Below are 14,833 nucleotides of genomic sequence, written 5' to 3' on the forward strand. Positions count from 1 at the left end.
TTCTTTGCGATGCATTGTGGTGCAAATGTTCCAGAAACCACGCATTCTACAGTTGAAGACCTGTCCTTCTATGACCTCACTGATGTTTCACCGATTTCAGGCAACTGTCTCGTGTGTGAAGGTGCTGAAATCTAGGAAAAGGGGTGGGGTGTCAAAATGTTATGTAGCCAGTACTGTCCGGAGGGTCCTAACAGGTAACCATGCAACATTTGGTGGAGATTGGTGAAACAATGTGGAATTGTATGAGGAACAATGCTTTGCCAAGCTACAAACCCAGAAACACATTTTGGCTTGTGCTGATACCGGGGAAATGGGTTGGGTGCACACATGTCATGTAGCCAGTAATGTGTGGAGGGTACTAACGGGTAACTATGCTAAATTGGGTGCAGATTGGTGAAACAGTGTAGAATTGTGTAAGGAACAATGCTTTGCCAGGCCACAAAACCACAAACAAATTTAGAGTTTTGCTAGAATCCACAGGGTAGAGTGTCCAAATGTCAAGTAGCCAGGAATGTCTGGAGAGTCCTAACATGGAACTATGCAACATTTGGTGCAGATTGGTGGAATGGTGTGGAATTGTATGAGGAACAACGCTTTGCCAAGCTACAAACCCAGAAACACATTTTGACTTGTGCTGAAATCCGGGGAAACGGGTTGGGTGCACCCATGTTATGTAGCCAGTAATGTGTGTAGGGTACTAACAGGTACCTATGCAGAATTTGGTGCAGATTGGTGAAATGGTTTGGAATTGTATGAGGAACAATGCTTCGTCAAAGCCACAAACCCAGCCACAAACACACAAATGTTCACTTTTATAAACATAGATAAATAGATGTGCAGGTATGTTCAAGCTGAACAATGAGAAATTGACCACTGCCACAAAATGTACCATATAATCAATGAGAGCATTCCTTGAACTACGCTTGCTTTACAATGCTCAGAGGAAACCAGCCATTTTCTTGGCAACCTGTATAGGTAAAAGAACATTTATTTACCAAATATTTACATTTGTATTTTTGTGTACAGTAATAAACTGGCTATTTCTGCATATAAATGCAATCGCCTTATACCAATATTTGACACAACCATCATCTGGGCATATTTTTAACAAGTTTACAAGTTTGAACATGCACATGCAGAAATAGTCAACAAGGGGGTTAGCATTGCAATGTGAGTGGTGGTCCTAGACACTTCACGGAATAAATCAAGATGTCATAAGTAGGGCTGTGCCAAATAGCATATTTAGTATTCGGCCGAATACCGAATAGTTTGTGAACTATTCGGCCAAAGCCGAATATGAAGCCGAATAGCTGCTTTAATTAATAAATCATGTTCCAAACTTGAAAATACACAATAAAAAAAATAAAGCACCATTTTAAATGGATTCTATACTTGTATTTCTCTTCATTGTAATCCATGCAGCATCTTTATTTTAAGTATAAAAGCCAGAAAAAATGCAGATTTAACCTTCATTGTCTGATTACGCTGAGTAGGTGTAGGGTGTTGTCTCTCTTGAGTGGTCTGGGAAGGTGGCAGGCCATGCAGGGATTTATGTTTAGTAGGGATGGGCAAGCATTATTCCAGGTAGGGGATTTGTGTTAGGGTGGGAGGTGGAATGTATGGTATTTGTGTAAGGGGTTCACAGGACCCACGTAGGAAGTGTGTGGGGGCGTTGAGGAGGCAGAATGACAGTAATGGGGGCTTACAGTGTATGCCGGCAGAATGCCAGCTGGTGTCTTTGGTTCCAAGACTTACATGCTAATTTTGACGGTTCAGCCCGTGTTTGCCACTTGGAGCCACGCCGGACTCCAAGCCTCGGCCCCGACTTGGCCCATCTCAGGAATTCTCTGGCTCTCTCAACTCTACATCCTACAAATTCCACCAACAGAGCATAGCTCTCTGACTGTCTCTTACACAGTCCTCACACCTATCTTTACCCGCTGTCACACACTGGTCCACTTTGGAACTGGAGAGATTACCCAACATAAATTCCTCTGAGAGGCCTGTTAGGTGGGGGCATATTACTCTGCCTGACATAACCGAGTAAATTCTTAATGTTTCTCCATGGGCATGGCACATAGGAACAAATGCTGCTCACTTTTCACTTATCCTCACCACTCCTTCTCGCCAATACACAAACATATGCACCATATCATTCCTGTTAAAATATCAGATAATGTTAAACTCAGGACTAAAGTCCATAAAAAAGAAAACTATGACGTATGCAATCGGAGGTGGCATGACAGGAACTGAATGTATCCTAAAGTGAAATATGCACATTTCTTTCAGTTTGTCTTTTCCAACTGAAGAAAGTGCACATTGCATAAAAACAGTTGCCAAAAGAAAAGATGTTCCTGTATTGTTGCTGGCTGAGCATGAAAGGTGACCACATTTCAGGTCTAAGAATATGTAACAAAACATGCCCTAAAGAAGAGATTACAATAGAAGATATTTTACAGCTCTCTGGTAGCGATTTGTCTGGTCTTGTGGCTAAGTGTCTGGTCTAATTCTATTCAGTTTTGCAAACTGAAGTCTATATTTGCCTTTGCGTTCTTGTTGCATTGTATTCAAATGAGAATGACAAAGTATTCGGCAAGAGGCAAATCGCTTTTTTTCAGCTGGAATTCGGCCAAATACTTACTCGAAGCCGAACTTCGGTGCACCCCTAGTCATAAGACTGGTGGTTAAACTCCCCCTTCAAGAAAGACAACCTATGTTTCAGTAATTTAACATGAATAAGCAACCCTCAGTTGAAGATGTCACTGCAGCTCATATGGCTGCAAGATGCTCAATACCATGCAAGCCTGCTTCTCTTTGCATTGTGTGTGCTGGTTGTTTCTTTGTATGTTTGTCGGGAGTATGTTTATTCCTGGTTTTCAGTGCTGGTCACATGACTACCTCTTTCCATTGCGTTCATCTAATTCAACTTTGTTTTTGTTTGATCTTGAATGTTTGTCTGAGAGGAGCTTTCGAATTAGGCAAAACCACAGTGTGAAGATATTTAAGTAAATGTTAAGAATAGCTCCTAGCTTTTATTTTTGCAAGAAAGAAAATGTCATGATCCTTTCCATGTATTCCTTTGGGAACAAAAGAAGAATGTTACTTCCTGTGTGTTATAATACATACTTGAACAGTCATCCCATGGCATGTACATGTTCTGTTGGTTGGTGCTAATGGTGGACCTGTGTTAAACTGTTCTTCCTCTTTCTGTTAATTGCAGTCAGCTAGACAAGAACCAGATCAGCTGCATTGAAGATGGTGCCTTTCGTGCTCTGAGGGGCCTCGAGGTGCTGTAAGTATCACGTGGGCAAGGGTCTCCAGCGTCAAGGGTCTCATTATAAATTACAGTGGAATGTCTGCCCACCCATCACCTATCCAGTAGTGGGAAGATACTTTCATATATAAGAACCCGAGTAATGGAGCCATCTGTCGAAGCCATGAATTAATACACACATATTCTGACATTTGAAAAGTGTCAGTGCTGCCTAGCAAAGATCCTACTTCATGCCACCAGGAGACTGCTTCAGACCACCCTACAGCATTTCTTCTAATGGTAGGGTGCGTCCCTTGGTGGGATCCTTTCAGGATGTGCTGCTCGGGAATTACTTTGGGGGACAATTCCTCACCGAGAACATCTCAACTTTACCAATATGGCAGCAAGTAGCTCCACAACTAGGGCCTGTTTAAAAAAAAGTAAATTAGTCTAAATATAGCAATTTTTAATTGTATTAATGATTGTTTTAGAAGGTACCAGCCGCAGACACGTTGCTTTGTAGCACCCATAGTGAAAAGGGGGGAAAGGTAAGGAGAGAATGGTGTACTGACCCTTAATAGCCATGGAACCTTCAAGTGCAGTTAAAAGCAAGAGGAAAGGGTCTGGGGGGATAACTGCAACAGCCACGTGGATAGGCACAATGTACACGTTGTACAACAATCCACAAAAGTGGAGACCTCAATGATCTGGTGGCCTACAACTTTCAGAGTTTGTGTGGCCCGTGTCACACGCTCCTCACGTGTCAAAGGCGAGTTTAACTAGGCGAGAGGGTTGTCCAGGGCTTTTAAATAAGTAGCCAGGTCACTGCAGAAGGAAGCCCCTGAAGAATTCACCTGCCTTCCAACAGGCTTCTTTTTCCTTGGAGTGGGCTAATGTGAGGGAGAAGGAGTCAGCCAAACCATAGGCTCTGGATGGCAGTACTTCACAATATTCTGTTGCAGATACCTCGGACCTGCTAATCGGTGGGCGCCATGAATGGGTCTTAAGGTTTTTAAATCAATTTGTCTTTTGGCAGGAAGCCAGTCCAAGTAACGAAGAGCTGGAGTGATGTGATCTCCTGGGTATGTCAGCCCAACAACCTTGTTTAGAATGACTGGCTGTTGATGCATCAAACCTTTAGGAAGGCCTAGATGTCAACTTGATGGCGTGTGTCATATTTAGCAGACGCAGAATACGTTTCAACAAGTGCAGGTGGACATGTGATTTCCTTGCAATATTTTGTATTTAGGGGGCAAGGGAAAGCAATCCAGCAAAAATCATGCCCAGGTTTTTTGCAGCTGAAACAAGGGTGGCAGCTGCGCCCTGGGTGGTTAGCTAAGCAAAAAGCAAGTCAGAGGGGATGTGAGAACCAACGAAAATAACCTCTGTTTGTGAGGGGTTGAAGCACAAGCAATTCTCAATCATCATTTTCAATCAACTTTTATCTTTGCCCGACAGGCAGATATTGAAATGTTTAAGCAGGTTTCCCAGATTGAAAGAAATCTGCGTACCATCCACATAGTTATGGAAGGATGAAGAGTAGTAATCCGAGGTCTGTGAGTAGGTTGAGGTAGGCTTTAGAAAGCCGAGGTGAGAGGATGGTGCCTTTGGGCGTCCCACAAGGCAAGACAGAGGCTCAAAAGAGGAAAGCAATGACTTTGCTTGAAACTCCCTATCTTTGAGGAAACTACCTATCCATTCAAGGCCCCAACTCACAATACCAAAAACATCTTTGGAGTGCTTAAGTCAGGTGATGTGATTTACAGAGTCAAATACCACAGACAAATAAAGTTACATACAATTGCATACTATGCAGCTGCCACTGTGTACATGCACATTCTCATTAAATCCACGATCTCATCACCACGCACCCTTGACTTGCCCTTCCTCAAAGAGACATGGCTCAGACACAGCCAGACACCCATTATCCGTAACATGCTACCCCAACGCCCCCTCATGCACCACAAGGACCAGCCACACAAATCAGGTGACGGCATTGCAATCATATACAAAGACAGACTCACGCTCAACAACCCCAGTCTCCCACCATGCGTAGCCTTTGAAACCTTCTCTGTTTCCCGCCTCCATGGCACCCACATATCTCATTCATCTACCTAATATACCACCCCGATACATAATCCCAGATTCCACACTGAATGCTCTGAATTCACTACAAACAACCACAGCTCATTCCCATCACCCACACAGCCAAAACAAAACAAGCACACTTCCTGGATGACACATGCCCACCCCAGGCCATATCTCACTGCATCACACCCTGGCTCCACACTGGGTCATCATCATTAACTGCTGTCTCTCACAGGCATCACCCCCTCTACCTTGAAAACAGTATAAATCTCCCTCCACCTCAAGAAACCATCCCTCAACCCCACACTGCCTACCAAACTACTGCCCATCAAGATTCTGCCATACCTCGCCAGAATCATGAAATGTTGAAATGTTTTGTCCCTAGTCAGCTCGAACAGCACATCACCACAAACAACCTCCTCAACCCCTTTCAATGAGGTTTCTGCCCAAGCCACAGCCCTAAGACTGCAACTCCACACCCCCTGGATGATCTTCACAACATCACTAATAAAGAACACCCAGCCCTGCTTACAGTCCATGACCTATCCACAGCTTTCGACAACATTTATCACACCAATCTCCCTAAACATCTTTTAACACAGGATGAAACTTAGAGGCACTGTTCTCGAATGGTTGACCTCTTTGTCACCTATAGGCAACACTTCATCTCCGTGCTCCCCTGCTGATCTAATCCCACTCCAGTCGAATATGAGGTGCCACAAGGATCTTCCCTGTCTACCCTCCTCTTAAAACTATTTGTTGAATCCCCAGACACACTCTTAGCAACCACAACATACACTTTCACTGCAGACTGTGTGTAAATATATTTCCAAATATCACACCCTCAGAATCTGTCTCTGCACCCTCACCACCTGGATGGCCACCCATTTTCTAAAACTCAACCCATCCAAAATGGAATATTTCTTCATCTGCCCAACCCCCATGCACAAACTTAACCTCACTTCCAGAATCAAAGAGCTCACCACTGACAACCCATACATATACCTCTCCACATCAGTGAAGTCTTTAGGATTCCCCATGGACCCCCAACTATCCCTCACTCAGCACATAGCTGCTGTCACCAAAACATGCAATGCATAGCTACATCTCCTAAACAAGATAAGACACATTATTCACATTGATGAGTTTCGTACCGCAATTCGAGCACTAGTTCTCTCCAAGCTTGACTATGAAAATGCAATACTCACTGGAATACCCAATAACACCCTAGCCCACCAGCATGTCATACAGAAAACAGCCGCAAGACTCATGTTACAACTACCCAAACAGTCACACATCAGCTCAGCTCTCTCCCAGCTCCGCTTGCTACCCATACCCAGAGAATTGCTTTCAAAGGACTATGCATCATATACAAGTCTATCCACCTCAAAATTCTTTCATACATTCACAACAAGCTTCAAACCATCATCCACACAAACACATAGTAGACAGCCAACATTTCATACACATTTCCCTCTGCAATCCAACCTTCACAAGAAAAGGCTGTACCCACTGGGCACCAAGAAACTGGATTAACCTCCCACCCCACATATGTACCAAACCTTGCATCATTACCTTCCGCAAACACGTTAAAACAAATATCTTTCCACCGCACTGAATCCAGCCAGACCAACTCTCCTGGGTGTCCAGACATTTGGTCGACTGAAAACTGGTCGAAAGACATTTGGTCGAAAACCAAATGGTCGAATTTTTTTTTATTTATATATATATTTTTTGGGTTTTTGTTTTTTAAAAAAAGGGGGGTTTAGAAAAAAAGGGGGATATGGGGGGACCCCCCCCAAAAAAAAGGGGGTGAAAATAAAAAATAAAAAAAATTCGACCATTTGTTTTTCGACCAAATTGGTTCGACCATTTGTCTGGTCGACCAATTTTTTTCGACCAAATGTCTTGTAACCCTCTCCTGCTATCTGTTGTCAATCCTAATATTCCTATCCTTTTCTGAAAACATTGCAACTTCTTTTTCACCTCCTGCCTTTAAACTTTGTAAGGGGCTATGATAGTCTCTGTGTAGAGCTAGCACTGTATAAAAGTTTCAATTATATAAAATAAAAAATTAGGATGGGGATCGCAGGACTATATTGTCTAGGAGTTGTAGCAACTCATTCCTCATGAAGAATGGGCACACTTAATAGTGTTATGCAATCTATTTCCTGTTTCTCCTGAATTCGGCAAAACTGAGGCCTGTGGAGATATATTATGAGTTTGTGTTGATTTGCAAACTGACTGATGCTCTTGTTGAACCTCATTCTTGACACATTTAGCTGCAATGGCGTGCCTCAGCTTGTCCTAGTGAGCGCCCGAGATGGATTTCCATCTGCTACAAGAAATCTCCAAGCAGTTTTGAAATTTTAGGAACTCTATTTAATGTTCTGCCATGAAATTCAGATTTACTGAAGGGTTGGTGGTTTGTATCCCAAAGGGTCTTCCAGCCATTGCGTGATTAATTGAACTTAACCATAGCCATATCTAAATCCTCTGGTGCATACTTACTGCTAGGCATGATTAATTAGCATGCAAGCAGCATATGAGCAGAAATTGGGCTTCACCTCTAGAAAGTGACCCAACCAATGTGTTCATTAAAAAGTGTACCTCTGGTTTTGGTTGCCAAACCTACTACAGTTGAAACATTTGAATGTGATTGATTGACTATATGTACGGGTATGGCATTTTTTATAAATACCCGCTAGAACAAAACAATTGTATGCATGTCCCAATGGACATTTGGGAATTTATTTTTAGTAATGTAATTATTTCATTTGACTAGTTATTACTGCATAAATCTGCATAAATCTTCATAACATTTACAAATAGTGAAAGAAGAAGCAAGTTATCTCCTTTGTGGCAATTTGTAATGCAAGCCAAAACATTATTATTGTTATTATTATTAGTATTATTATTATTATCACTACGCCTATTATTAGTAGTAGTAGTATTATTATGTATTATTACCATTGTTGTTATTATTATTATTATTATTATTATTATTATTATTATTATTATTATTATTCGAGTGATGGTGTAAACACATTATTATAATCATTTTGTGTTGTGACCCCCACGCCTCACAAACCTGCATGTTGCATACACAACTGTTTCGTATGCTTTAGAATGCATTTTTTAAATAATGAATGCGTCGGTCCACGGTTTCCCGACCACGCCTCCTAATGCAAATACATATAAAAGCTGGGGTGAAAAGAAATGTAATTAGATGTCCTCTCTCAACATGAACCTTTCCATCACGTGATGTGAATTCTGTTTATTGGCCACTTTTCATAGCTAATGTTCTCTTCTGCTGATTGCTATTGTCTAAATGCATCAATACAGATTTACAAGAACTGCGAACTTTCTCTCCTCTGACACAGTCAGGTTTAGCTTCTTAAACTGCAGGGTAATGTGCAACTCTGGATTTGATCCTTGGGGACTCATTCAGAGTTCCTCATGCTGCCACTTTGAAAGCTGAGAATTAACTACAGTACCTGGAGGGTGACATACTTGGGGGATGAGGGTCTCAACTGGGAACTTGCAAATCAGGGAACTTACACGCGGAGCCCCACCTTCACTTCAGGGCTGCAAATGTATGCACAGGACGTCCAACACAGGAAGTTTCCATGGTTGTGTGGCACTCAGATTGGACAAGCCACTTTCCCTCTTCCTCTAGCTCACTCAGCCCCGGGCATTCATCCTTCTCACACTTCGATGCGTAGACCACATATACTTTGGCAATACTAGGATCTATCACTGCTGAGCAGAGCCAGGAAACCTGAGCACAACCAAAGTAAATTATACTGGCTGAGTACATTCCAAGGCCATCACACAAACAGCCAACACTGATGGTGCTGAATCGGCAAGGAATAATGCACCTCGGGGGATATTGGTGTTGAAGCCCTAGAATGCACATTTTCTGCACTTCCTCTCGTGCAGGGGCTTAGGAGACCCATACGATCTGGGGGCGAGGGGGGTAGGAGGCCCCTTGGGGTCTTTGCTAGAAATGCAAATCAACCCATATTCATACCATTGGCATGGAAAGCCGAGTGCAGAGGCCTTCGCAGCTCTACAAAAGAACAGGTGTTACGGTTGCCCAGTTCACTGGTACTTAGTTCTGGCATTTGTTCATTATTCTTTTCCATGTACACACACAGTGTGGGCACTGCATAACCATTCAATCTGCACGTACCATAAGCATGCCATATTTCGACTCTTCACACATTGTGCGTGCACAATTCCAAAATGTCTGCACACACAATGTGTGCACCATACCAACTGCTTTTCACACACGTGTTCATAAAGCTTATAGCTCTGCACACACTGGTACAACACATCAACTGATTTACACCCCCCTTCATGCACAACTACAGCTCTACACACGCTGTATCATATGTGCTATCTACATCGGGTGCAAGTACCTATTTCACAGCACAAACCATGTATGCATTATACCCACTGCTCTACAAACACCATGTGCACAATTCCTACTCCTTATTGCGAACAGTGCTCACCTCTGCAGGCCCTATGGGATTGGTAAATAGAGCTTGCTGATCAATCATGTGCACCATAGCTACGATTCCCCACACAAAGTGTGTAGCACACCAACAAGTCTCTATATGCACTATGTGGGCAGCACACCAATTGCTCTTCAAGCAGCGTGCATGCAATATACTATGCTCTCTGCACACATTATGTTCAGCACATCAGCTGCTCTTCAATTAAAGTGTGAATCTTGTCTACCCCTTTGTGTGTATACCTTATGTGCCTAATACCCAACTACCACTCTTTGCACACATAGTCCACCATATTGATATGTGTACACTTGACATCTGTGCATCATACCTACGACGATGCACAAATCAAATGCCCCATCCCTACTCTGCTCACAATACAAGATATTTTTTTTATTTATATATCGCTTTTGTCAAAGCGCTGCACGCTGATCATTTACATGCAATTTCTATCACCCAACCGAAGTTGGTACTCATCGATCCATCTCGGAAGGATGAAAGACTGAGTTGACCTCGCAGGGATTCCAGCCTGTGACCTGCAGATCCCACACAGATTTCAGCAGCAAGTGTGCAACCCTCTGAGCTATCTTACCAGCCATATATCTTCATTTATGCAGACACCAAATATATACAATACCTGCCACAATGTACCTGCACTTTACCTACAATTCTATACAGACATTATGCCTCTCTAGCTATGCAGATGCCTTGTGTTCACCACCCATGCCACCCCGCTGCTCACATTGTATGCATAATTCCCCACCATAAACAAAACTAGCACCACACACACCATGCATGCACCCTCCCTACTCCTTTCTACACCCCCTTGTGTGGAACATAGATGCCACTTTACACAATATATGTGTGCATCGACCCTCAAATATGCATGCGCGCGACGCCGGGCAGAAAGTAATGATGTGCTATGCACCAGGCAGCCTGCTGCAGCCAGTAGGACAATGAGCAAACCTCCCAGCCAGGCCTGGATGTTTGCTTACAGTCCAGCACTGATTTTACATAACACTGCCCTGTTGCTTCATCACTTCACTTGGGGAAAATAAAACCCCCACTTTCCCTCACCTCGCTTCTGATTGTGAGGGGAATGAATGGCATTATATCCACCCTGCTTACAATTGTGGGGGGGATTTGTCCCCTCTGCCACCCCCCATTTCCTACACCCATGCTCTTGCGCCAGCTAGTGAAGTTGAGTTCAAATGCACCTAACCTTAAGCAAACGCACATCCACCCAAGCTCACTGCCTTGCCTTATCTACCTGCAAGTGAGCACTTCCTTCTGCTGCTTTCTCCAAATTCCTCTCAACCCACCCCCTCTTCTCACCACAGACCAAGCTCTGGAAATCCAGGCATGAGCACAGTATCTAATATCCAATCAGACAGGCCGCAGTGCAGGGTGGCCACTATGGTGGCAACAAGAGAACTACAACCCCTGATGGGTGTCCGGTTAAAGGTTCGAATACAAAAGGTTAGAATGCAATAGGATTGAGTCAATAGGACCGAAAACAAAAGGTTACCATTTTTTTTTTAATTATATATTTTTTTGGGGTTTCCATATAGGTAAAAAACGTGGCTCTTGAGTGCTCTGACACGGATTTGCACCCTCCAACATGGAGCACGTGGAGCCGACACACCGCATTGTACAATGTATCCTCTCCATTGTGGGAATGTATTGTTAAATTAATCATTTGCTCTACCTGCTATTGAAGTACTATGGTATGCGAGCAAAAGAATGACATACATTATTTTGGCCCTCTCCAGGGGGTCCTAGCTTTTGTTCTGACCTAATGTTCTGTAGGTTAAATTGTAAGTCTGCACCATATTCTTTAAGTTAACAAAAATGTGCTTTTTTCCTAACTGGATAAGTGATTGTCTCTAAAACACTTTGAAAAGTGAATGAACTTTTTCCCCATGGTGATGTGCTACTCTCAATTGAGTCCAATGGTCGGCAGGAATGTGCATCCTGGGAAGTGCATGTGTAAGTGCACCGCTGTTGGGCTGGACGCACTGCTCGTCCTGTGTGTTTCCATTTGCTTGTGTGAGACTTGCCGTCTGCAAGAGGAAGCTGTGTGGACATCGAAACCCGCGTTGGTTAGTGCTGAAGGAGCGCTGTCCAAGTGGTTTGGTGAAAAGTTTACAGTCACGCCCCCATGCCCATGGCCCAAACCTCGTTTCCGCTATATGCATGACATTTCTGCTGGTCATTGCTACTAAATGTGATATGAGTTATTTATAATATTGAATGTTGTAGTTATAGTACTGTTCTTTTTGGTGCATTTAATGCAATTTACGCTTCAAAGTTCTCACCTCCTAAGAGGATGGGCCACTGTTAATGGGTGCCATGACCATTTACAGTACTGTTAATACAGAGTTGCCCATCTCCCTTAATAAATGGCTTCTGCTGGCTCAGCATGGCATTGAGGGAGTTGATAAAAGATACGTCTGAATTTTAAGGAGTGTACAGAGGCTGCTGGTAGGAAACAGAATTTCACAAGAAATAAGTATCTTAAACATAAGACCCTAATGGGTACCCTCCACTCCCAATGATCTCAGAGGCACAGTACGGAGGTATTCTGCACATGCCCAGGTGCTCAGACAAAGCCCTTCTAGAAAACCGATCTTTCAAAATGTCCACCTGGGGGATTCGTTTCTTGAGTTCAGACTCCCCTGGGATACAGCGCCACGATGCCCCCGGGCTGACGTGCGCTTTAAATAAATCCGAATAAATAAATACAGCCAACTTGATTAAAACCATCGAATTAAAGAAACTACTGAAACCTCAAACAGCTGTTAAAGTAGCTTCTGTTTGAAAAATATTCCCCATTAGTGCTTTACTGTTTTTTTCGTTCGCTCCCGCCTAACAGACTTAGCTCAGTAGTGCGTGTGTTATGTAGATATAGCCAATGGATCGCTCATACTAATAGTAACATAATGGTGAGAACGTCATGTGAAGTTAACACATTCTTCCTAAATACTCTATGCTGTAGATTAGAATGGATTGTTGTGTGCATTCTCTTAGGATGGGGTTACTCTAGAGCATGTTGGCTGCATTAATGAAGCGGTGTGCGGAACATGTTTTAATCTTACACACATGCACCCGATTCCAATGCAGCAGATTCTTGTATGTCACAACTGATGAAGACTGTCTTCTTTCCTCTAGAACTCTGAACAATAACAACATCAGCTCCATCCCTGTCTCCAGCTTCAACCACATGCCCAAGCTCCGCACCTTGTGAGTACATCAGCTTGGTTCTTGCGGGAAAGGGACGCAGTGCGGGGCCAGAGGTGGAGACATTGCCGCAGGCAACCATGAGTAATGTGCTAGATTGATTGTGACACTGAAGTCAGGGTTGTGATGACACAAAGGAGTGAAAACAGCATATTGCCACTTTGTTCGACCAACAAGCTGGTTTAATTACTTTTTGCTCCATGTAGTAACCTTTATTTACGACATCAAAGATAGATGGTGGGTGGGGTGAGGTATATAGAACAGAGGGTATTTGAGGGAGCGTCCCCCCACATTTTGCGGCAAAAAAACTATTACAAAAATGCTGCAAAATGTGATTCCGCAAGTTAAAGTCGAAGAAACTTCAAAGATCCATAAACGTTTCCATACATGGAAAAGGGAAGCACCAGATATGGGAGCTGTGTGGTTAAAATATTGAGCGCCCCGTATCCAAGCGTAGCAGTCGGAAGTGACAATATGTGCTCCAGGCAATATAATCATCTGCTATACTATGGTACATGACAATGAGCTTAGAAGGAATCAATGCCCAGGGTATTCCTTTTAGCCAAGGGACCATTGTTCCGTCGACGACAACGTCTCCAACCAATTTTTGCAATTATTTCAAATGTGGTAAGCGCTGACGAGCATGTGGCTCCCAAGTCTTGTGCCCTTCAGCTCTCCGCTCAGTAGCTTGGAATAATTGTTGAGGGCAGGGAAAAGTACCACCTCTGAGCTCTTTGTTCCCGGAGAAGAGCATTGCAGCCTCTGACGGAGACCAGGCTCCGATGAGCAAGACAGGGGCTGACAGGAGCACGAGAGGGGGCTTCAGCAATCAGAAGAAACAGCGCTGGTAATCACTCAGATACAGATGTAGAGGCACGAGCCGCAGTGCAGCTGCTGCAATCACCAAACTCTCTATTGTTGTCATTCAGTCGCATATTAAGTGTTCAATCCACAGAAAGAGGCATCTGATTGGCTTAGAAAGGTTACTCATGCGGTAGGCGGCATTGTATGTTTTTTTCATTGTATCTTTCCCTTTCATAGTTACCATTGAAGGCCAAATAGAAAAAACTCAAGATCTGATAATGTCTCCAGAAATTCCCCCAAACCTATATAGAGATATTGGTCTCTAAAATGTCCACCCAGATCACAACTCTGGTCCATTTCCTTTGTGCTCTTTTCCCACAAAACCTATTCTGTTTTCTGGCATTGAACCCGCATCCTCAGCGCTGGTGCCCTTGCACTCCTGCTCCCGGGGATACTTGAACCTATGAAATTGATTTTTTTTGCCCCTTTCTTTTCAGTCGCCTGCATTCCAACCACCTGTTTTGCGATTGCCACCTGTCCTGGCTATCCCAGTGGCTCCGTCAGAGGCCAACCATTGGACTCTTCACCCAGTGCACTGGGCCACTCGCTCTCCGCGGCCTCAATGTTGCAGAGATTCAGAAGAACGAATTCAGTTGCTCAGGTGAGCATGATGTCTGGTTTTGTTGGGGACAAGGTTTTGCTATCTCAAGTTTTCACTGCTATGGGTGGTGATGCCTTACGCTATGCAGTGTCCCGGATGGCAGAAACTGCAGTCTGGAGAAAATATGGCACAGCCAGGATAACTTGTTTTTCATTTGTCAGATTCCATGCAGTGTCTACGAAATGAAATAAATAAATTAAGGATTATAAATAGCAGTGTAATAGAATGTTAAAAAAACGTTAAACCGGAATGTTGACAGCTAATGCAAAC

The 14,833-nt window shown here is 43.4% G+C and overlaps 1 protein-coding gene across 1 annotated transcript in view; it reads left to right on the forward strand.

Annotated features, from left to right (window-relative positions):
- Positions 1 to 14,833, forward strand: part of SLIT1 (slit guidance ligand 1) — a 1,063,959-nt gene that overhangs the window by 726,858 nt on the left and 322,268 nt on the right. The window contains exons 7-9 of the mRNA XM_069611588.1: positions 3,221 to 3,292; positions 13,030 to 13,101; positions 14,400 to 14,563. Coding sequence (XP_069467689.1) covers positions 3,221 to 3,292; positions 13,030 to 13,101; positions 14,400 to 14,563 — 308 coding nt within the window. The remainder of the gene's footprint in view (positions 1 to 3,220; positions 3,293 to 13,029; positions 13,102 to 14,399; positions 14,564 to 14,833) is intronic.

Source organism: Ambystoma mexicanum, chromosome 8, assembly GCF_040938575.1.
Source record: "Ambystoma mexicanum isolate Mex_15411 chromosome 8, UKY_AmexF1_1, whole genome shotgun sequence".
Taxonomy (NCBI): domain Eukaryota; kingdom Metazoa; phylum Chordata; class Amphibia; order Caudata; family Ambystomatidae; genus Ambystoma; species Ambystoma mexicanum.